This window comes from Melospiza melodia, chromosome 6, assembly GCF_035770615.1.
Source record: "Melospiza melodia melodia isolate bMelMel2 chromosome 6, bMelMel2.pri, whole genome shotgun sequence".
NCBI lineage: Eukaryota > Metazoa > Chordata > Aves > Passeriformes > Passerellidae > Melospiza > Melospiza melodia.
This window is the reverse complement of record NC_086199.1, coordinates 60,559,577-60,584,506: the sequence shown is the minus strand read 5'-3', so window position 1 is coordinate 60,584,506 and position 24,930 is coordinate 60,559,577. Positions and strand designations below refer to the sequence as shown.

The following is a 24,930-nucleotide window of genomic DNA, read 5'->3' as shown; positions in this document are numbered from 1 at the left end:
GCTGCAACTTTTGCACAGTGGAACTTACCCTTGGCAGGACAAGTGATCCATGAAAGTGAAGGGATGTATTCAGATAGATTCCTTGAAAAGAAAGAAAAACAACAATCTCATCTTTATTCTGCTGCCCTGAGCGCTGTTCCTCCTTATAGACCTGTGAGAGACCTGATTTGAGTGATTAGCAATGGCAGTGTTCTGGAGCAGACATCATTCTTTGCAGAGATAACAGCACAAAGATGACTTAAGAGGATCATCTGCATCCTAGGAGGAGCTGTGTTGACGAAAAAAGGAAAAACAGATAACAAGGACCTAAATTGTTTCACTTCAAGATTACAAAATAATGCTAAAGCTAGAATTTATACTTGAAAATGCTTTAAATTGCAGTATGTAGGCTATGTAGAGTGAGCTGTTCTTTGTTAAGACACAAGCTACACCTTTTCCATTTGTTGTCATGTGGAGATAGGATTTGATTTGAGAGCTGAATTGAAAGGAATATAGAGATGAGTTCTTTTCCATGTTTACCTTGAATTAACAATTCCAATTTTTGTGTTTAATGCGGAGAGACAGTTTAACAGTTGAGGATTATGACTGATGATTTTTATTCATGGTCTATTTTTATAAATCACTTTTAATGATTCAACTGAATTTTTGGCAAAGCTGTGGTCTGCTGATTGCCTCTGCACTTCAGTTAATATTGTTAAAGTCAAAGTGGAGAAACTAATCTAAGGATTAGAGGACAGTATAAAAGACACACAGGTTTAGCTCAAGGACAGAGGAGTAGATTTGACCTCCTGTGTTGCTCTGTGTCTCCATGCCCATGGCTTGCCTACATTCTTCACCAAAGACCAGGGATTCTCATTTCTTTGAACTGACGCTGTTATAATGTGTGTCTGCCACTTCAAAACCTGATTCTTGAAGTGTTGTGAGTGACCTCTTCCATTGTGAGTTTGACTTCAACTGAAAACATTGACCTTGAGAAAGAAGAGTACTTTTTTCCTTTAAACTGAAGCAAAGGAGGAACAAAAGCCTGAGTTTTAGATAATTATCCACTAATCTGAGTGTGTCTTCCTGGGAGGTTGAAAGGCATGGAGGTTCCTTGTGGTATCCACATTCTCTCAACAGAGAGAGACATAATTCTCTCTCCTAGGATTTTTTCTGGGGAAGGCAGTGAGAAGCTTACAGAAGAGAGAACAATTCTTATCTTCACTTGCTGCTCCTGTTGTTTGGCACATGTGAAATGAGTTCTGGAGATTGTTTAGCTAGAGAGATTTGTTAATTGGACTCTGCTGGATTGATCGACCAATTGGGTCAAAGCTGTGTTGTGACTGTCACGGGTTTTTCTTTAGTATCCTTTTAGTATATATAGTATCTCTTTAGTATAGTTTTAGTATAGTATTAGTATAATATAACATAGCTTAATAAAGCAATTCTCCAGCTTTCTGAAATCATGGAGTCAGAGCACATTATTCCCTATGTTGGAGTCACCCTGCATCAATAGTTCCAGCTGTTGAATGTGTTTAAAGTTCTTGCATTTTGCCATTGCGGGTCTGTTTGCGGTTTTCTTCTCAGTGCTTCAATGCCTAACCAACATGGAATGGGCCAAGGCACTGAGAAGTTGTTGTGTGAGGCATTTTTCAGGCAGTGCTCTTGTGTTGTTGGGTGTCCTTGATGGGACCTCTTCAGAACATCTGACTCATCTGATGTGCATTCATCCACCGCTCTTCAGATGAAAGGACAATTAAATACAAATGGCCCGAAATATGATGAGTCTCTCTATTTAGCAAATGCTACAAAGATCTGGTTTAATGTTTCCTCCTTGTCAAAATGCTTTTCCAGTCTGTTTGATATTTTTGGCTTTAATAGCTATCATTCTACTGTTTGTGGTATGTTCATCATGTCATTCACATTGCAGCAAACATTTGCTGCAGCAATAGACAAGTGAGAAGTGCCTGTGCAGTGCTGAACATTTCTTGCTGAGCTGGATGGAAGGAAGAGTTGCATTTATTTTGGATGTGCATGGCTTTCCATGGAGCCATGTTTTCACCATGTCCATTTCTACTCAAAGCAAACTGTGCTAGATCACAGTTTTCTGGGGAGGGATCTCTGAAAATTCAGTTGGGAGATTAAAAAATAATCATCATTCAACTTGAATCTTGATGATGGATGTAGGGACCAGTTGTGTCAGGGAAGGAACATAACTGATAGACTGGTGATAACGTGTGCCTACTGTGTTTATCCTGATCCTGCTGTGGTCCATGGTTCCAATGTGCATGTTCATCCTGTGCAATTCAGTTTGCTTTGGATCCTCTGTAGGTTCCTTTCTTTCAGGGAATGACACCATAAATAGCCACATTCTCATGGTGCTTTGCAGTCCAAGTTTATTGCTGTTCTTTTCAGTGCAGTAAGATATTTTTGTTAAAGTGTTTGAAAGATAGCTTTGGTATTAGCATATTCTTGTTTTCCTTCCTTTCCCCATTCACGTTGCAAACTATTAAGCAACTGCCTACAAAACAAATCTAAGGTATCTGTATGATGACAATTAATTGCTCATATAACTGGTAGTTTAATGTATGTGCATTATTACCTTAACACATAGTCACAATAATATTGAAAATGAAGCCTTTTGATTTTTTAAAAAATGACAACTGTTTGTGACTTATCAGGGAAATTTGTTCAAGGCCTCTTTGTAAGTAAACCTATAGTTGAGGCTTTAAGGGGTATCAAAAGAAATAACCTCATATTATTATATGTCCTCTCTATGCTCTGTGTGTGGCTTCAAATACTTATTTGTTTGCCTGGCTACTGTAAGTGCTTTTATTTTGAATGTTCTGAATGAGAAGTTTGTATTTTTGTGGTAGAGAAACAAGTTGAACTTTCCTAAACCAGATTTTACTGCTAAAAGTTTGAGAATATGTGTGAAGTAACTGATCCAATAAGCTGCTTAAAAAAACCCCACTTTGGGTGTTAGGGAAGGAGGTAAATGCAGAGAAAAAGTTGAAGTGATATCTAGTTTCTCACTTGCTAAGCAAGTAATACTTTGGTGTATGTTGTGAGTTTTTTGATTTGGTGGTTTTTTTTCCAGTTATGATCTGGTGTCTTTTATGAGTTGGTTTTGATCCATGTCTTTTGAGAAATGGCATTGTTGAATTTTCCTTGATTGATTTTGTTTTAGAGATGCAATGTTTTAGAGATGCAATGATGAAAATTTTAATGTAGAGATGGTTCCGTTAATATTCTTGCAATGAGTTTTTGGCTTATCAATTAATTTTAAGAGGCAATAAAGGAAAATAAAGGCCACAGAGAAGTGGGTTCCGAGTACAGCTCACTGTGTGAGTGACAAATTGCAATTAAGGCTGAAACTAACAGACCAAATGGTTGGAGAGGGAAAAACCCAAACAGGATGTAACAGAAGATGGAAACTACAGTCTGCATACAAAATGCAGCAAGTCTGTGTTTGATTAGGTGTGTTTGTGTGCTCTGCATGCCCTGTGTAGGAGAGTAACACCAATCTTGGCAGCACTGCAAGAACATTGGGAGTTCACAGTCATGTCACAGGCAATGAGGGAACAGGATTTATTTCTTAGCTTAGTCAGTTCTCTCTGCTGCTCTCCTAAGCAGAAAATTGAGAGCAGTACCAAACTGCTGCAACCCAAATGCTACTTTTTGCCTAGGTAGCCACCCCACTTATTCTGTGCTTTTCTTATCCATTAAGACATGATCGTGGTTTGTGAGGAGTATCTCATGGCCTGGGAAGAGAGACATTTAACATGCACAGCAAAGTCATCTCTGCAAGTTAAGAATAGCAGTGTGTTAGGAGCAGAGCTTGGCTCACCAGCTCTGGGTCTGTAATTTTTGGAAAGCAAAGAGGAGGTGATACTGGTTCCCAGCACTGTCCTTCCTGCCACCCCTACCAATTTCCCTGCAGCTGGCATTGCACGGAGGGAGCTGGGAAAGCAAAGTCACACGCAGGGAATGGCAAAGGAGAACTCCCGCGCTGCTTCTGCGTGCCAGGGAGCACATGCTGTGTGGGTACACACTACAGGCTTTCCAAGTAGCACTTCTGCACATAAGGATTGGTTTAAAATGACCAAAATTGCTCTGCTGGGGCTGCACTGCAGCAGTGAGGTGGCAGCCAGGGCCAGGCTGCTCTGCAGTCTGTATGGGAGACCAGGAAAGGTCGATTTCCTGACAGATGGGGTGGTGTAGGAGAGGAATGACATCGGATAAAGTCAGGAGGTGGAGACCCACCCAGCATGTGATGACTGAGGTGTTACAAATGTGACTCTGGGCAAGACTTAGTCTTCATAAGTCATAAATTAATTTTCAATTTGGTGGTGTGTTGCAGTTAGAATTTCAAATGAGTATCTCACTTGGAGATCTCTGAAAGTCTCAGGAGATGAAAAGGGAATAAAGCTACTTGCAGCAGTAGCCATGGCTTGTGCAGACAGGCATCAGCTGTGGGTAGCAAGGCCCCAACAATGACACCAAATTGGCAGATCTATTTCATGAGTTTATTAGTAGCAGAATTACTAATCTAAGTTGCCTTGCAACTCTCTGATCTCTTCATGTTTACTGCATTCCTTAACTTAAAAATACGGGCTGGGTCCCATCCTTCTGCATGGATTGTTCTAGTAACAGTGCGCCATGACTGCAGCTCTGAGCATAGAGACAGCTTGTGATCCTGCTCCTTGGAAGGATTTCTTTGCTCCAACCAGTGCCATAAATGCTTGGTAATGCCCTTCAGATGCATGCTGCAGTTAGTGCTAATCAACCGTGGGCAGTGCTGCAGAATTACTTAAGAATGTACTTGGTTTTGAGACAGTCTCTGTGAGCAGCAACCTTGGAAGTGACAGAACTCCAGTTCTGCCTCACTGGTGTGGTTTTGGCTGCCTCGTTTCATCCATGAGAAGCCTGAACAGAAAGGTTTCAGTGTAAAATGCACCCAAGCTAGTTTAAGGTGAATCAGATCTAACCTAGGGTAAGTGCGTGGGCATGTTCCAAGTTCAAGTGAAAATATGGTTTGAAGCTAGAGGCTGGTGGAAAAGGCCCTAAAGCATGCAGTTTTTCATTCTCAATTTGTCATTAGGACTGTTACAGAGAAGGGATTAACAAATCAATGCAGGCTAAAACGAGAGAAAATCAATAAGAAACTGTAGTGAACTGGAACAAAGCTATCAATTTGCAGTGTTCTCTGCAAAGAAATCTCATCCATAGCTCCTTTTATGGATGGGAAAATAATGCCAAAATGATGATGATTTGAGGTTAGAGTAATTGTTTTTTTACCTGGCTGACCTCAGAACTTTAGGTCGAGAAACTTCTGGTGTAAATGCTGCTTATCTTCCCTATTTCAATTGTGTTGATGAATTTTATTGGCAGGTTCTGTAAGACTGGAATCTTATTGAAAAATAGTCAAGGAGAAATATATAATTTAAGTTACCCTCACAGGAATTTGATCAGTCTTTTTAATGACTTACTTTTTTGTATTAGTGGAAGCGACTTTGTTAGTTGTTCATTGTTTTTCTGTCTCCTAAAGAAGAATGTTACTGCTGCAAACTTATTCTTTAATAGGTAGTATGCATTCTGTAGGTAGAGAAATGCAAGTATGCATTATTGGGTATGTTACTGCAGGTGAATGTGATGGGAGGGAGCTTAGTGGTGCCAACACTACCTGTTTATTGTGTTGTAACATTGGTCCTTTCAAACCCATTTGTCACTGTGGGGCCATAAATACACCAAGGCAGTGCCAGCAAACAGACTGCCTTCTCCCTGCTTTTAATTTAGGGGTTTTAGATTTGAACCTGGGCTGTGCCTGTACTTTTATGCCTGTGATGGTGTTTGTTTGTGTTTTCCTGATGTTTCCAGCTTTTACTTATCAATGAGTCACTCAAGCTCTGGGCCCTGCCAATCCCTCTGGCCTTTGTGTTTAGGTTCTAAGTCACTGTAAAGCTACTGGTTAATGAAAGATTCAGCCAAGGGAGATTTGTGTTTCTGCTGTGAGGCCATAGCACACAGCAGCTTTCCAGGACTGCTGTACTGGGAAGCCTGCTCAGGGACCTGTTTGTCCTCCCACCTGGTGGCTCTTCTCCCTCACCTATTGGCTGCCTTTCTCTGATTTTAACTGAAGTTGTCAAAGGCAGCAGCTACTCCTGGACTCTGTTTTTCAGATGGTCTAATGCAGTCCATGGCCTTTGCCCCAGCATTGAACCAACAGAACTTTTTTTGTGGAGGGGGAAGGGGAAGAAAAAGTAAATGTGATTCATCTAGTCCTGTGAGGACAAAAATGCTAAACTGTCTCCTGTTTTAAAACCTGCCTAAGGGTTTTTTCTTGGTCTCCTGGCACTTGATTGCTGAGGTCTCCATAAATTCAGTGGATTTTGCATGTAATCAGATGCCAGCAAAGACTCAAAAAAAACTATTCCTGGCAGTACTTTTTTTTGTCATAGCAAAAGTAAATAAAAACCTTTAAAAATATTTTTTTTAAAAATTCATTCTCAGAGAGAAAAAAATTGATAGTTTTTACCTTAGAAGTATGATTTTGAAAATGCCTCCTCCTACAGATTGCCATTTCAACTCCCATTTTTACAATTCCTCCTTCCCCTCCCAGGTGTAAAACTAATGTGATCAATTCCTTCCTTGGTAACAAGTGCATCAGGATGCAGTAAGGGGTTTTTAGGATGTGTTTTTTTTGCCAGAACATTGTTTGGCATTATGTTGTTCTCTTAAGTGTTAAATTAACAAATATTAAATAGCCAGATTTCTTTCTGGTGATTGCTTCAGTGGAAATCCCTTTTGTTGAGCTTTTTTATTTTTTTGAAGTTGTCAAGGTTTTCCTGCAGCCTCCACTGCTGGCTGATTTCAAAAGTATGAACCCATTTAAAGCCTTGGAAGTCTCAGACCATGGTCCATTCCTATTGAAAGAAAAATCAAAGTTAAATAATAAAAAGCTGGGTGCTGCTGGACCTCACAAGAGAATGCTGAAGGGAAGGGATGAAAGCCATTTAACAATGGCCAACAGATCAGACAATAATAATACTGTGTCTGACATTTGATTAAGTGTTATGACAAGATACATTGCTGTGTTTATAGCTATGCAATTCCTTTATTGCTTTTCTGTATGCCAAGGTGTTGTACTTTGTGTTGTTTTGTGTTCTGATGCAAGTACAGGATATGATTTTTGCTTCTTGGATTTATTCCCTGCTTGTATCTCCTCTGTTTGGCTCTCTGTTTTGATTTCTCATGGTTTTGTGGTGTGGTTTTTTCTTTTTAATGTGTGGATGAAGGAAAATGCTTTTTCTTTGGTGCTTTTGGGAAAGGGTTTATGACTTAAACACACAAAAGTCAATTCCAGAAGTAGAAAATAGTGAATGGATTTTTTTCTTTGACTTCTTCATCTGTTACTGCTTCTTTTTAGGATTTAACCACTACAAAGAAAAGATAAAGGCATCCTGATTTTTTAAAAGATGTATTACTCACTGTGGTAATGAAGTTGAAATTAAAAAGAAGTGCCCACTTCTAGGGTAAGCAGCTCTGTATCCATAACATTTAGACAATAATTGGTTTATGATTATAAAAAGAATCCAACTTTGTGACTTTTGGGAGCACAGTTACAAGAATTTTTTCAAAATGTTGCCAGAAAATAAGGACAGGAAGTGAGATAGAAAGCATTACAAGGTAATTACAAGCATTACAGAGGCAAATCTGTCTCAACATCTTACATTAGAGCAGCTGGCAAAAGGCAATCTTTTCACCTTTACTGGTCTGCCTTGACTACATGTATGAAGAACAGATTCAAGACTGAAGCCTCTATCTGATCCTACCCTTTGTTTCATCTTCTTGAGTGGATTGTTGGGCAAGGAGAGCATTTATTAAAACAATTCTTATCAGTGCTGGAAATATGAGTATTATGGAGCCTAAGTTTTATTACCAGTGATCTTATCTTCAGCTAGTAGGTGTCAGCTTGTCTTTTGAGCATTTGAATTTTCCATGTCTGAAAGGATTACTTTGAAAGTGCATGCCAAGTTCTTTAGAACACACAGATTGATTTTTTTTTCACTTCACAGTGAATCTAATGTTTTCACTGGGAAGGCAAGTCACAGGTTGTGGTGGGAGGGGATGTTGTCAGTCTTCAGAAACCAAAAATTCACAATCTTCTTTTTGCTGTTTCATGGCACCTGTTGTGCTTGGATTCCTAATTCTGTTTTAAAAGAATACAAAATATTATTTCATGGTTACTCTACCAAGTAACCTTAAACAAATGAGGTAATGACAGTCGCTTCTAAAATTTTACTGCACATTCCTACAACTTCCTCCTCTTTGATACTGCTGATTGGACTAAGTATTTTTATCTGGGACCTCTGTCAAGAAAAATGTAGGGAGTTGTAGAAATGCATTTACATGGTCAGTTGTATAACTTTCTCAGGATTTTTTTTGTTCAGTTTACAAGTTAGACATAAATCTCCTAAACAAAACATAATGTTGAGATTTGCAACTTCTGAAAATGAGAAAGTACTTGGAACACAGTAATAGAAGGGCTCTCTCTTGGTTCATCTGTTTGTATTTAAGTCTTACAGGATTAACTTGCTGTCTCTGTTTTCCTTGCCACAGCAAGTCTGAAATGCAGACTGCTTGGAGGAGCATGAAAAGGAAAACACTTGTGTCTTTTTACTTAGATTAAGATAGTATTTGTGAATTACAGTGATGGTCTTCAGACACAAATGTTTTAACTTAGCTGACAAGCTGCTCAGAAATAGAAAATGGGATTTGATGTGATGGTAATGTCTGTCATGTTTGAGAGATAATAACCCCCATCTCTTTAACAAATGAGGACAGAGTTGTGTCCTGTGTTGCTTTTTTGCATGGTACATGGAGACATCTACAATGTTTTGTGGCCAAATGAGTCAGGGGTGCACTGCTGGTGTTCAGGGTCTTCAAGGATGGCTGGTTTTGTGTGTGAGGTCTCAGTTTTGCAGTCAGATTGGCAGAAAGCCAGTGAGAAAGGACTATTTATTCACTTATGTTGCATTAATGCTCAGCATGCCATGCCAGAGAGAATTCAAATAAAGTCATTTTATCAGAGGACTTCAAATTTGGCAATGCTAAGTATGTGAGGGATTACTGATGTACCTGTGCTGAAATTAAACATACCTTCCAGATTTCTCTTTCAGCCCTTTTCCCCTTGTACTCTTCCTCTTTTGCTTTGCTTACTGACAACTTCTATTAGATAACTTGTGCTCCTACAGGGATTTCAAATTATACTCCTGTTTATTATCTTTTGGCAAGAGGTAACATGCTTCAAAACCATCTCTTCCATTCAGTGAGACTGCACTTGCAGTCCCATGTTTGCAAGAGAACATTCTCTTCTTTGGTAATTATGGAACTAAGCACTCTATTTTGATAATTCAAAAAGTTCAGGAGCAAAGTCTAAAAAATTTTATTCATGTTAGATCAATATGATTGTGATGCACTTGTGTCATATGCTTATGCATTTATTAAGAGAAATTTTTAATATACCACATAATACTCCTATTTGAATTCCATCTAACTCTCTTGTTCAGTGCTGTATGTTGACTGATACTCAGTGGGAAGAGGAGTCAAAACCATTAAAACACTTGGAACTTTGAGACTAAATTAGTTTTATATTTGAGCTAGCAAAAGTGAATCTCTGAATTCTAGCTTAGTTCCTCAATGAAGCCATTTTAATGTCATTCACTTAGTGATTTTTAATTCAATTCATGGTAAGACAGTGTAAGAAGTGTTTGTGTTGTTACGTGTAAATTTACATACACCTAAATATAATTGAAGAGGATTACTTCCATTTTGGAGAACTAGTATTAGAAAAACTGTGGTTTTTACATTTGTCCAAGCTGCATCTCCCAACACTTCAGGTAATTTGCTTTCACTCATAATTTGTTTGACAAAGATCTCTCATGCAGGACCATAATCACTGCACAGGCCTTAGCTGGAGCTTCCTTGTGAGGTGTTTTGCTGCTGTGCTTTTTCCTCTGTTTTTTTTCCCTTGCTCTCTTGCCCAGGAGAGTAGTTGTTGTGTAGACCTACTGAGAGCCATCTGGTGTGCCTGCTGGGAAGCCAGAGCTGCACACCTAAACAAGCCTGTCACACTGTTCACATTTGTCACAGGGCCGGACCTGCACCTGGGAGGGATGGTCTGCAGAGACAGCTTTGTTACCTCTTTTGAAAATGTCTCTTTGGCCACAGACTTTTGGATACTGCAGTGCATTGTTTGTTAGAGAAAAGACTTTCTCCAAGGTTCATGTGGCTGTAAGCAGGTGTCCTTAGCATTTGAAAGCACTTCAAGGTCTGCACTGAGTTTGGACCTTCAGGGGATACCATTCAGGCCTGCCAGTCACTGTCTCCAGGACACTGTATGCTATACATCTCCTACTTTTGCAAAGAAGACACATCTGTACTGTAGAAGCCTGAAGATATGGCTTCTTACTTATCCTTTTTTTTTAGCTAACAGCAGTACCTTGGGGTGAGATGTGGTAGCACTTTTATTTCCCCTGGATCAGTGTCAAACTTTTCAGTTGAAGTTTTAGCGCTGACCTGCCCAATCCTTAAAATACTCATTTTCATGCTCTGGCTATGTAGCACCACATTTGCCCCATCCTTCCCTGGCAGATTGTGCTACCAGAGCTGCTGAAATTAATAAGACTTAGTGGTCAATAGTTACATTCTCTACCTCTTTCTCAAAGCATAAGCACTGCTACATGTAGAAAAACCCCCAGATGTTCCCCTCCTATCTGTTTGTCTTTGTAAGACACTTCAAACCTGCCATTGCTGGGTGGAGATATGTGAAGACTTGAAGACCAGCACCTTGCCAGTCACAACAAGGCAAACTTCCTGATCCTGAGGGAGCAGGAGGAATACACCAGTCATTTACATGACTGCAAAATTATTTTGTCAGCTGAGTGCGCGTAAGCCCAGCTGCATCTTCCCATCTAGAAGGTTCAAAGTACTGTTTGTACTGCTGCTCTTGTCTCACTGCCATGCTAAAATCAGAAAGCATTGTGTACCTGTCTTCTGCTCTGAGTCATGTCCCAGTGGGCAGGGTTCTCAAACAGTCTTTGCAGGTGAGCTGGCTCAGAACAGCAACACAGTTCAGAGCTTATCTTAGGAAAACAGCTGCAAAAGGGAGAGGGGTGAAGCCCTCATGGTTAAATAGAGCATTGGGTTTCTGATGGATGCAGGAGAATGAAAGGCATGAGGTAAAAGCTAGCATGCATTCCTATGTGCAGTGTAACTCTCCATAGTAAATCTCATGTATAGAACCCATTGACACTCTCTTGCAGACACCACTCAGCTCTGTAGTACCCTTGACAGGAGACCCAAAATGCAGCAGGAGTTCCTGGGTCAAGTCCAGTGCTGATACAGAGAGGTGCACTCAGGTTAGTGCAGCTCTGCAGTATCCAGAGGAGTTGCCCCAGAGGAGTTGCCCCAGAGGTACAATCCAGAGGTTGTAAAGCCATAACATTGCTCGATTTCTGGTGGTTGTCACAAAAACTGATGGTATAAAAGTGTGTACCTGAGATTCATGAAAGGTAGTGATGACAGTGATTGTCTGTGAGAAGCTGTGTATGGTGTTAAGGCAACTTTTCTTTGAATGGCTTGTGGTAATTGTGATGGGTTTAAAAAAAGCTGTATGGAGAGCTTGTTTTCCAAAATTCCTCAAAACATGAAATTTCAGGTTCTAATGCCAAAGTGAAAGGTCAAGATTGCAGCCTCATGTTGCCTTTTTAAAGGAAATCTCATGTTTTTAATTTAGCTGTACTGGACTGTTGTACTTTAACTGAGTTTCTAAAATGTTTTTGGATAAAATATTCTAGTTGTCATTTGATAAACATTCAGTTTTAGATTCAGCTATGCAAAAAATGCTTAATTAGGCCTATTGATTTGAGAAGTAAGGTAAAGCTGGAGACTTTAAGTGTAACAGATTTTAGTGCCATGCAAATGTTTTTAAGAAATGAAACACTTACTTATGAACAAGAATAAGCATACCAACTTTGATGGGGGACAAGTGAATGAATTGGCTAATAACACAGTGGGTGAAATGGTGGGAGAAGTTAATGTTTGTTGTCAAGTCTCTATTTTTCTTTAAAGTAATTGAAGGGCACTGAAAAATGAAGGCAGTTTTAAAATGTGCTGCTGTATTGCTGTGTGTCTCTTGTGGCAGCTTACTGTTCATGTGGCATGGTATAGGCTGCTCAGGCTGACTTGAAGTTTTTTATATTGGATTTGAGAAATCTTCTGGAATTGGGCCAGAGGGTTATGAGTTCCAGTAAATGACTAAAAGTGAAATTGTGTCTAAATGACTCTTTCACTGATATCTAAGCCATTGGAATATGTGTTATCACAGTGACTGAAAAATCACTTAATTATTTCAGAGAGCTTTATTTTAGTTAATGTAACCATCTTCTTTTTTCTAGTACTGATTTGGTTTATGATCTATTGGATTCAGTAAGTATTTGAAGTTTGAATGTCCATGCCCTATGTCATGTTAATGTGTTTTTAATGCTTGGAAAGCATAATTTATTCCTGTGAAGGTTTGCAGAGTAATAGCACATAGATCCTTAGAGAAGAGAGAACTTTAACAGCAATATTATGAGCCTAACCCAGTATATTTTAATACTGCTATGTGTGAAGGCAGTGTAGCATTTTCTGTTCTAGCTTTCTGTTTGGTTGCCCAAATTTATTGCAGTAATTTGCTACTCAGGAGAGAAATTTCAGTATTCACCCTCTGTTCTGAGTTTGCTTTATTTTGAAACAGTGACTAAAACCAATCCATTCATCCTTAAATTGTAGGAGACTTTGTTCAGCCCTAGAGTAGTATTGATGATGCTGAAAACATAAGATGTGTTGTTCTGAGTAAATACTTGCTCAGAAAAGGGAACTTTCCTTAGAAAAATCAGAGTTCAAAAGCCCACTCCTGTGAGATGATTACAGTTTCTTTGAAGAACATGTATTTATTTTAAGACCTGAAAGTCTGGGGGGTTGTTTTGAGGAGGTTACTGTCTCAGTACCTTGTTTACTCTTAACTGAAGCTGATGGATGAAAATCTCATGATGAAAACCTTACCAGGTTTGTTCAGCAGGGAGAAGAGAAAGTTTCAAGGGTACAGAGTAGCAGCCTGGCAGTGCCTGCAAGGAGGTTCATCGAGAAGATGAAGAAACAAAAGACACAAATAGAAACACGAGGTTCGGACTTAATGTAAGGAAAACCTTTTCCACCACGAGGACAATCAAGCAGGGGAACGGGCTGCCTGGGGAGGGTGTACCATGTGAGCCTTATGGAATGGAAAAGATCTCATGGCTGATTTGCTTGGGAACAGGAGGTTGGACTGAACCTCTGGAGGTCACCTTCTGGAGGTCAGAATAATAATAATTATTCTGGATAATCCTGTGATCCTGAGGTCTTGGTTTTGTCCTCAAAACTGTTTCTACACATGCTCGAGGCTCAGAATTATGAAGCTTCAGCCCAGTGCTGTAATAATAAGCTGTCAGAGGGATGAGTTTTCAGGGTAGTTGTTAAAATGTAATAGGCAAGACTCAAGTTCAGTTTGCAGGAGCGATGCTTCTTACTAGGGGCAACCAGTGAGAGAGAAGGAAATTGAAGAAATCATGCTGCTTTTTTCCTGTCAGCTATAATACACATTTTGAGTGCAGCAAAATGTATTGAAGCATTATGCAAGCAGTTCAGAGCTCTCAATGTGCCCCTCTGCATAAAATAAGGTGCTTGTATTACTCTGATAGGGTAGAAACTGGCATCTTCTTTCCAGCACTGACTAGGGAAAAGAAAGCCTGTAACTGAAATAGCAGCTTGGAAAAACTGTTTCATGGTTCAGTAGGTCTTTGTTGTTATTTTGTTTCAGCCCAGAAACACTAAAATTAGCTGTCCTCTCCTCTTTGTTCTTATTTTCCTTGTACTCCAGAGTTTGCAAAGTAGAAAATTAGTTGAGAAGCCACTAAGCAGTTTAACTATCCATGCACTGAAAACCAGAGCCCTTGATCTGGAGGCTTAAAATGATCATTTTGGTTTTCAGGGCTTGTTCTGCAGTTTCTCTAGGTATGTGCCATCTTCTAGCATAAATTCCTCTTTGGTCATATAAAATTAAGTTGAATTGGTTTATGCTGACAATTTATAAGACTAAGTCTAATTCTGTGCCCTTCTCCCTGTCCTCTGTTTTCTTTTGAGTAGCAATAGATGCACAGGCTGTGTGACAGATAGGCTACTGAAATTAGTTCACTAAAAACAGGCTCTGCTCTTTGGAAAATTAAAAAACCTGATGTCTGCAATGTTGTGTTCTTCTGCAGGGGTAAACAGAAAATGAGACAGAGGAGCTTAGAGGTGACACAGATGTGACTTTGTCATCATTAAAATGTTTCTTGAAAAAGACTGTCCTGATTCATGAGAATCTTTTTTATTTGAGTTTTTCTTCGGAGTTGCAGTATTAGTCATCTAGAATCATGTATGCTGTCTGCAGCTCTTTTTAAGGATCTTTGCTTGTCTGAAGAAGTTCCCTTTATTTTTCTTCTTTCTCACAGTGGTTTGTGAACCTTTAAAAACAAAGCTAACTTTTTTACCTCAGTTACTCTTGACATGTTAAGTCAGCTTTATCCACAAATAACTGTGCTAGAAACAAGGCTTTTGTATTTAATTTGCTTATTTTCTACATATACCTGGACTTTCTACTTTGGGTTTGAACTCAAGGCCTCACAATCAATTTTGTGGAAAAAACAGCACATAGTCTAAGGTTTATTTTTCTTTGAGATCTGCAAGACAGCTACAAGGAATCTTTTCAGTTCTTTGCAAGAGCAGCACAGCAGCTGTTCTTACAGACCATGATGCTTGTGGGTCTGATGGAATCAGACCTGATGGAATCACTGTGGTTTGAGGAGCTGTATATTTGCAAATCGCCTAAAGCACCAGCCTTGCTTTTCAGGGATTAATGCATGGTGAATATGCATTAATCCCTGATATTTACTTCCTAGTAGATGCCCTATGCAGAGGAGAATAAGGAATGGGAGAGCACTGATAGTTTTTCATGGCAGGTAAAGCACTTCTGTGGGGTTGCTTGGGTACCTTCTACAAATCTGTTTTGGATTTAACATGGCTGGGGAGAACAAGGGTCTGCTCTGTGTGCAGAGCAAGTGGGAAAGTGTTGTGGTGGGTGGCTCACTGCTAGTGAAGATGCCACCCCATGGGTCTGACTGGGAAACTGCTTTATTGGAGGCTTTCCTGGAATGTCACAGCAGGGTCAGCACCACTTCCACATGTGGACAGTCCAGGTTGTTGGTTCCTTCAGTGCTGTTGGCAGAGATGGTGGCTGCTGGCCTTGCATGCTCTGAAGTCAGAAATCAGAACAGCACTGAGTGATGCATCCCATACGTGATGCTGGAAAGGTGCCTCATCAGTTTAGTTGAAGGCATTGAAAGGATACCACAGGAGACTGAGATTGTTTCAAGTGCTTGAAAAAAGTTGAAATAGTTCAAAGGCAAAGACTGTAGAAAGGCTGTTCTGAATGCAGCTTGCCATTGAACCTATAATCTCCTGTGATACCTATTAATTTGAATTTCTATGTAACAGCAACATTTGGGGCAAGTGATGAAGTGTGAAATTTCTGTCTTTTCATACATAAAACTTAGCACTACAAAGGGCGTTTCTTGCAGGTTTGCAGATTTTTCAAAATTCTCTGTAGTTGTGAAGCTCCAAAGGGTTATTGCAGTTAGTGGTATCATTCTATGTGTGTCAGAATTGTGGAATGGGCAAAAGAGAAACATTAGAAATAAGTGACTTTTTTTTTCACATGTTAAAGTACATTAGAAATGACACTAGTTACTTAAAAGTGCTAAATCCAGTAATTGTTCAGGTAGAGAGGGCAAGTCATAGTGGTTCCCAACAGGATCTGATTTCACATGGAGTTCAAAATATGTACATCTGTAATGCCAAATGAATTTTTCAGAGAGTTGTGGCTATCTCTGCACTGTATGTAGAATACCATTGAAATACATAATATTGATACATTTGGCAGGATTTATAAGCTTTTCTGGTACTGACAAAACAGACATTCTTTGCTGTTTCAAGGTGAAGTCCAAAAATAAGCACCTCAATTTATGATAAATAGCCTGTGCATTAGATGTTGTCAAGGGCTCTTGAGTTAAACATGCTTGAAATTTTTAGATCAAGCTGGTTTTGAGAGATGATGTGCCAAAATAGAGCTGGAAAATTTTGACAGTGGTACTGCATTTTTTCCATTCTTTCAGTCACAGAAGGGAACAAACAGACCTGAAGGAAAGAGACCTGTATTTTCTTACCCCCCCAGCCCTGCTTTGAAACTACTGCCTGATAAGTGTAGGCATTGAAGGGGAAGAAGGAATTATTTTGTATTCTGTCCCCCTAAATGGTTGCATGTCTGAGTTTATTTTGCTCATGATGTCAGAGTGGTACTGCAGCTCTGTAGGAGCATTCTGTGGCTGTGAGCCTCTCTGGCAGCTTGATTTCACGCCTGCAACTTGGCTTGTTTAGTTCCACACAGGAAATTTTGCTGAAAATGATCTGGACACAAGGGTGTAGGCATTTTTGTTGCTGCTGTTGCAGAAAAGGAGGCATAAGCTGGGGAAAGGAAGAGATTTCCAGTGGTAGATTTATTAGGCTGTAAAAAAAAAATCCCCAAACTTATCCAGAGGGTTAGTTAGACACCTGAAGAACTTTTTTGCTGAGTTACAGGTTAAGTTTTAGTCTGTTTTAGTCAGGGAGTAGTGGATAGCAGACTTCACTCTCCTGGTTTGATTATCAGTGAGCCCTGCTCTCCTTTGTATACGACTTACAGGATAATAAAATTAGGTGGTGTTTCACCACACTTTCCTCAGTCAGAAACTCAGAATTGAAGCTGAAATGGATCTCTCAGAATGAGGCATGTTGACTTCTTGGTAATTTTACCACCAAAATCAGCTTTCAGAGTTCTGACACCTCTGATCAGGGACAACTCTGTTGGTGTTGCACAAATGTGCCACGAGTCTGTTCTTGGAGGGCAGCAAATTTGTTCTCTTGGAAGAAGGTGGGTTTATAGCACTGCAGGTCTGAAATCAGAAATATGATCTAAGTCTGGGAGTCAACTTGAAGGCAGAGCATCAAGTTCTTCCTGAGAACTTTTAAACTCAGTATATGAGTGAGGTAAAAAGCTGTATTTGAAGAGGCAGCTTTCGCTTTGGAAAACTAACATGGATATTAAGTAGCTTTGTGGTTTGTGGTTGCATCACTTGTCAAGTGGCACTGGTTATGCAAGTGATGTTTGAGTGCTCTGCTGTGCCCAGAAGAGGGAAAATTGGGGTTTAAGGTGTGTTTCAGGTTTCCAGTCTCACTACCAGTCCTCCTGACTACCTAAAAGAGAGAATGACTCGGCAACCAACCAAAGCCCCTTATTTCTGTGAGCTATGTTCTAAAGATACTATCAGCTGTTCTCTGAAGTTTGAAAGTAGTGCACACTGCTCAGATCAGTAGCTGAACTGTCTAGGTGGTGTCCTCAGCTGTGCTGCAGTCCCCTTGGAATTGCCTGGGAGAGCTGGAGCAGTTTAGAGCAGCCCAATAGCCCAGGGTGTGACTGCAGGCTGGAGGGGACTTGTGGTGCCCCCACAGCTTCTGGGAGGCTCCTGGCAGGGTCTGGGATGCAGGGCTGCCCTCAGGAAAGCCTCTGCATGCAGAGCTCAGGGCTGTAGGGCTGCTCAAGGCTGCATCTGCAGGCACTGTGACCCCAGGGAGAGCCTGGGGACAGGTGGCACCCGAGGGGTTGTGCTGTGGTCCCTACTGCTGGAGCCAGGGGTGTGCTGATGTTTGAGCTGGCTGGAGTGAGCCTGGGCTCTGCAGGGCTCTGGGAGCTCCTGAGCTCCAGCACAGAGCTGCACCAGCACAGTGTGAGATTCCAGGCTGGGCTTGGTCGGTGTGGCTTCAGTGAGTGCCTGGGTCAGCCTCCACCTCTCTGTGCAGGGCTGGTTTAAGGACAGCCTAAACTAGCTGGTTTAAGGACAGCCTGGCTCTTGTGCACTGTGCAGTCACCCTTGTACTGCACTGCAGATATTTGCAGGGTTATGTTCTGGGGTTTGGCTTCTGCATCTGGGATTTGAGGGGTGCAGAAGTTGGATAAAGCCTTGCTCAGGTTGCAGTTTTTGGTCTGTACCTCTGAGAGAGACAAAATAAAATATTTTTTCCTCGTATTCACAAAACAAAAAAACTACAGAGAACCAAAACTGGATGAGAAATAGAACAACCTAATGCATTCTAAGAAAGCAGATATTAAGGCAACTGTTAGAAATAGTGGTTTATGTCTCTAAACTATTTATAGTGTAGTCATGATGTCTCCAAAGAGAGCAATACTATATCACCAACATTTGATAGTGGTGCTCTGAATAGAGAACAGAATGCAAGACAGTACAGATGGCTGACAGACTGCAGCAAATTCCAGCTAATGAAGAAATGCAGTATGTTTGTTTACATGCAAGTTGAAACAGTTGGCTGTTAAAATTGGTTTTAAATCCAGTTCTGAGCTGTGTAAACATAGATCACCCTTATGCAGCTAATAATAAAAGATTTGTTTGCATTTAAGGAAAGAAAAAAAAGCCTTCCTTTTGACAGCGTTGCTGCAGTTTGATAACTTGGCTGTGCTGTATTCGATGATCTTCAGTGCATGTGCGAATTAATGCTGCAAGAAACAAACCCAGTTTACTGAGTGAATTTATGCTTAGCCTCAAATTTTGAATTTATATCCCTGAAGTGTAGGTTTTATGTTTAGACTCTGGAAAAAAAAAAAAGAGTAATTTGGGTAAAGTTTGCGATGCCCTGGACATATTCAAGCAGAGGGAACAGTGAAGACCCAGACATTCTGCTGAACTGCTTCATCCACTGGATCAGGTTATAGTTTTTCTAGGAGTTTACACAGTGAATTGGGGAGGTGGGAGTGTCTGATTCCTGAATTTTAAGAGTGATTTTCTGATTATAGTAGTTTTTTCCCCTGCCTCCTTCAAAAAATGGCATTTTTGAGCAGCCAGCAAATCTGTTGTTATTTAATATTAGCACAGCGATGCCATACAATAGGAACACTGCAATCTCTTGTGTATCAGGAAGAGACAGACACAGGGAGAATAAAATGAGGACTTATTAGTACATCCTTTTCTGTAATACATCTCCAAAATTCATGATTTGCTTGTCAGAGTATTTCTGAGAATAAGTTCACTTTACTGGGGTAGCATTCATCTCGTTTGCTATCATTTTTTAGAAGCATCATCTGTATTACAGAGAGCTGTTAAAATTCTGGAGCACGTTTCAGGAAGATGTTTCAAATGTAGCTTATTTGCTCTTGTTTTCCTTGCTGATGGGTGTTTAGAATGCATTTGCTGGTAAGCATTATGTGACAGTGAAAATGTTCTTTACTCTCCAGCAGCAGAGACAGGCAGCTGTTCTGCAGCTGACCACAGTGGGCAACTCTAGAGCAGAGGCCATTGATAGGAGAAAGCAGTAAATAGGATGGGTTGTTGTTTGTGTTCTTTACCATAACATTTAAAGGCTTTCCATGCAGATGATGTGTTATCAAAGCATTACAGGCCTGCAGAAGGTGAGATAAATCACTGCTTCTTGTGGTTGGCTTTCAGAGGCATGCATGTGCTTGTGCAAATGCCAGTCCTCGCATGTGGGCTGTAGAGAGACCAGAAACTCCTCTGTGATGTATACACACATACATGCATTTAGTTTATGCTGATGAGGTGGGTTTTTCACTTCACAGATTGTAGTGTGATGGACAGTTGCTGATTCACGGAGAAAAACAACCCTCCTGCCAAGAACTGGAAATCTGCCATGATGCTGAACGATCTGAGATCCCACTCCCAGGGGCATGTGTGGATTTGCAAATCAACCAGGAGTCAGCCTACTGAGCACAGTAACATTGAAAGTAACCATCAAAACCAAGGTTTATTTTTGTGGTTTTTCTCTCACTCTGAGTCCATAGTCCAGGACTAAGAAGCAATTTAATGATTGCATCTTAGATTATATCCCATAGAGTGCTTTCTTGATTTGCCAGATATTTATTACTTACGTAGTTTTCAATGTAAACCAGAATCTGTTCTACTTGTGCAGCCAGAATTTTTTAACAGATGTTCAAGCAGTAACAATTCAGATTAGAGCCTTGGATTCTTAGACAGCTTTTGTTTGATTAAAAACAATAACAAATGCTTTGGAGAAGGAAATATATCATAGCAGGGCTCAGTGGATGTTTGGATGCCAATATTGAGCATTTCCAAATTCACATAAAAAAAAGCAAACAAAGATCTGTGTAGTCTCTTGAAAGGATATAAACTTTTATGGACCCTAAAAATAGACTTTGTAGGTTATTCTGTAACTGTCTGGCGAGGGTTTCTGTTATGTGCTTGTGAAACACTTGTCACTGGAGTGGGCTGATCCAGTATAGTAATTCATTTGCTCTTCCTAAACTCCAAGGCCTCACTATGTATTCTCTACTTGAATTGAGTAGATGTGAGGTTAGAGAAGCAACTTCTTAAGGTATAGGTTTAGTTTTGTGGTGCATGGCTCGGGAAGCTAAAATCAAATGAGCTGTAAAATTTAGTCCTGTGGAAAAACTGTCGAGAGGATCTCTGCTTTGCCAGGCTCTTTGCCCTGGGACAGCCCTGAGGGTGAGCTTATCTTCAATAAATAACTAGGCAGCAAAATAATCTCTTAGTGGTGTTGTTGATCCCATTGTAGGTAGGAACAAAGAAGCTCTGTACTTTTAAATACCCTCTTTGCTTGCCAGGTGCATGTGAATTATGGTAGATCTGTCACTAACAAGTGTCCCAGCTGCGTCCTTCCTGCACAGCCCTGTTGGAGTCTGTCTGCTTGTCTTGGGTTTAAATGTGAAATACTTGATGTGAGGGCACTGGTGGGTAAAAGAAGCAGTCTACAGCAGCTTTTTGAGGTTGAGTTTCTTCTGCATCTGCACAGCTGCTAGTCTAAGGGTGCTGCTTTATGTAAGCTGTGCTTCTCGCAGGGTTCCTTAATAATAAAAATGCAAGTCTGGATTGCATCTTCATCTGAGGATGAGAGGTCCTCCTTGGGTCAAGGTAATGAGTGATGAAATATAATTACCTTGTACATTATAATAATGACTCATATATTTATAGGTGCCTGTGGTATGAAATTTGGATGAATTGCACATTCTGATGGATGTTTAATTTTGTTTTCTCTTGCTGTTGGCTGGTATCATCCCACTTAATGGATAATCAGACTTCTTGTGGGAGAGATTTTACATAAGTATTTTGGGGTCCATTTTTGGGAATCATTGGTTTATTTAGTAAATTAGTGTGATTATGGTAGTGCAAATGCAAATGCAAATGCAAAAAAAAAAAAAAAAAAAAAAAGCCAAAACCCACCACAGTGCCATCAGTTTGTGGCATTTGCCAAGCCACAAGAATTAGTTTTTTAGTATTAGTTCTTCCTAACCAGCAAAACTGGTCATATATATTGCACATGAATAGACTACTGCAAAGGATTGGACTTGTGCTTGTGCACAGTGGGACTGCTTTGTGAACAATTGCTCCTCATGCTCCCTCCTGTACACAATACCTTCTATAAATGATCCACACCTGTAAGGCACTCATGGCCCCACCGGGTATGTTCAGTACTTTCTGTTGCTGCTTTTATTTATCACCAGTCTATAAGTTTGTACTAGTTTGAGTGTTTTAAATTCAGTGTATTTAATCTTAAGACACTTAAAATGTTTTGGTATAACAATTCTGAGTAACTCTCAAAACTTTTCTTGATAAGGATCTGAGTTTTTAAAGTACAAAAATATTTCACTGAATAGAAGAAGTGTATTGCCAAGCATTTGGTAAGACCCACAAATGTTTCATATTTCAGTGCCTTCTATGTGCAAAATATTAGCAATCTATGGTATCCATTGCAGAACTCTCCAGTTAACTTCAATGCCCAGGAAGGAAGTAGTGGTTTGTAGTATAGTCAATTACTGCCATATAACTTAGAGGCTTGGCAGTTGGATTTCTTAACTGAGGCCCATGTTATGGCCATTTTTTTACAATATTTCCCTATAAGAGAAGGGAGACGCCTACAATTTTTTTTTGCAGATAAATGAAATATGACCAAACTCCAGTTTCTTGATCGCAGAGATATTTACCTATTACACCTTAACTTTGGAGCCAGAACAGTCCCAGCTGTCTGGAACAATCATTAATTTTCCAAAACCAATTTGTCCCTTACACATGTATGTGCAAGTAAAATCTGAAGTTAACTGCAAGTAGAATTTGAAATTAATTCTTAAGTGGCTGTGTCTGAAGGAGAAATTTGATTCTTGCATGTAAGAAGATAATTTTAATAGCTGTAGTGAGATTAAGTTTACAACTTCACTGGACATTAAGGTGTAGAGCCCCTCTCTAGTTAGGAATAAATGACAGTGAAAGGAATTATGGCAGATTTTAAGTGGCACAAGTTCTAAGATTGATTAGGTAATCCAAAGAAAAGGTACTAGCTCTATTAGCTTTTGCCATTTGCAGCCCTTGAGTAGAAAAGATCCTTTTGGATTTACTTTATGCCTAGCAGATTTAGTAGATTCAAAATGAAAAGGCATCTTTTAAATCTCTGGAGCGCTTTTGTGTGGCTGCGTTTGACGTCAGCTGCCGAAGATGACTTCAGTGTAATTAGGCTCTGCTGATACAGTACTTTTCCACTGGATTGACTCGCAGCTCGCCGGGCTGCTGGAACGAGCTGCACTGCAGGCTGCAGTATCTGATTGTCATGCCAGGAGCATCACTAGCGTAGAGCTAAATAGAGATTGCTGAGCAAAGTGGGTCAGGAAGCAGGCCTACTGTACCTGCAGAGACTGCAGAGAGCAGCGAGCCCAGTGTCCACAGCATGGCACTGTCCTACCAGCCATCGCGAGCACAGCGCCTCAGCAAGTGCTCTGGAGAGGATAAGTGGCATGGCTGGGAGCTGGAGATGCTGCTTTTATCCTTCCTTGTCTCCCCTACTATACACACTTGTTTTCCTGGGTGATTTTAGCAGGGCCCATTTTATTTTTCTCTCTCTTTCTCTCTCCCTCTCTTTCTCTCTCCCTCTCTTTCTCTCTCCCTCTCTTTCTCTCTCCCTCTTTCTCTCTCTCACTGCCAGAGGATAAAACCATCTTGTCCTGTCAGACAGACTTCCAGAGACTAGCTTGCTGCTGACACAGAGCTAGATGTTGCTAAGGACTCTTTCCTGCACTTTTTGGATAAAGGAGAGGCAAAGGTGTGTAAGATGCTACTCTGTAGACCTCAGTGGTGTTGTTTAAAAAGGCTTTTCTGAGCTTTTCTTGCTTCACTTGCAAAACTAGTCTTGCTAGAGGTGACATTCAGAATAAAATTACAGTACAAACTGAAAAAGAGCAATAAAAACTGAAGCATCTCTAAGCAACTAGTTGGACAGGCCAAAATTAGCTGAGAAGTGGAAACTACAAAAGAAAGGGAGAAAAAAATTCCCAGAAGAGCCATCATAAGAATTTTTGCTCGCATGTAAGAGGAAATGGTGAAAGGAACCAAAAAAGTTTCCTTTGCTGACTGCCTTTGTCACTGTGGAGCTTAATTGTTGTGGCTCAAAATAGTCCCTTTCTGTAAGTCTTTTGGTATACTGTGTGCTCGTCCATGTCCTGACCTTAAAGAGGACATCTAAAGCAGGGGACAATAACAGACTAAAAAAAAGCACAATAATCTTTAGCCTTAGACATAGCTGGTTTCATTATACTTCATTTATTTGAGAAGGAATATATTTCACTCACGAGATTTGAGACCTAAGAGTAGGAAGGAAAGACAGAAAGGTAGTTGTCTGTTTTTCAGTGGGGCAAGGTCCATACTAAAAGGGAGTGTTTTCCAGGAGTCTTTTGGAGTGTGAATCTATTAGTAATCCATAAAAAGGAAGAGGATTGGGTTCAGAGGCCTTCAAACCTTAGGTGGCAAAGCCTGCAAGGTTCTTACATTCTCAGCTTCCACTGAAGCTTCCACAGCACTGATAAATGGTGTAAACCCAAACACTTGTTGGCTTAAGCAGAGGGATTGCCATTGATTAGGTTAAAATAAAAATTGAAGGAGAAATAAGGGAGCTTGATACTTGCTGCCCTGTTTGTCTCAAGGTTTGGTTGTCAGAGACATGGTGAGAACAGGAGATGGGACACAGACATTTGGTGCTAAGAAAAGCAGGGTGGTGCAGAAGGCATGACCGTGTGCCTGCAACCAGCTTCCATTAATCTTGACTTGAATTGTTGTGCAGAACAGAACATCCACACTGGAACAGCACGGACAGAGCAGATCAGATTCTGCCAGTAACTCATGCTCATCATGATTGTAGGGAAGTCAGTTGTGTGGAGCACTCAGACCACTGAAAAGTCCTCTGTTTCATTTTGTGATGCACATAGAATGATACTGAGAAAATGCTTTTGAAAACAAGGCTTTGGTTTGTAAGCAACTTGGATACTCAAAAGAAGAGACATCCTCAGTGTCATAATTTCCAGACTGTGTAATAAATGAATGATAACATTAATAGCATTTCAAAGACAGGAGAATAAATGCCTCAGACTGAGACACCTTCAGTTGCTGTAGTAGCACAGACAGTTTAGGGAACTGAATGTATTAAAATTCATGGATGCTAGCAGCATTAGTTTTATGTTTAAGCCTGAGAACAGCTTTACTGTGATAGTTCTTTTTTGCTTTGATTACTCTGCTGAATTTTCTTCCCTACTATGGGTATTGCGGATAAAACCTGTGAATTTCCTGGTGCGGGTTACTGAAATGGACAGTGCTTTGGGTCACTGCTGCTTTTCAGAATCAGCTGCTCTGGGATTCCATTGACCATCTCAAACTGTTCCAGCTCACAAGCCTTGACACAGGGAGCATAAAC

At 40.3% G+C, this 24,930-nt stretch overlaps 1 protein-coding gene across 7 annotated transcripts in view; it reads left to right on the top strand.

The window, feature by feature from the left end:
• The window catches only part of SERGEF (secretion regulating guanine nucleotide exchange factor), a 141,291-nt gene that overhangs the window by 31,479 nt on the left and 84,882 nt on the right, over positions 1-24,930 (top strand). Inside the window, exon 10 of one of the 7 annotated variants that reach the window (XR_010028043.1) lies at positions 19,784-19,966. The exons of 4 other annotated variants lie outside the window; for them this stretch is intronic. Coding sequence is in view for 1 of the 3 variants with exons in the window: in XM_063158584.1 (XP_063014654.1) it covers positions 13,093-13,137 (45 nt within the window). In the remaining 2 variants the exon portion in view is untranslated. Of the gene's footprint in view, positions 1-13,092; positions 13,206-19,783; positions 19,967-24,930 lie in introns of those variants that run through there. 2 more of the 7 variants (XR_010028044.1, XM_063158584.1) reach the window with 2 other exon arrangements.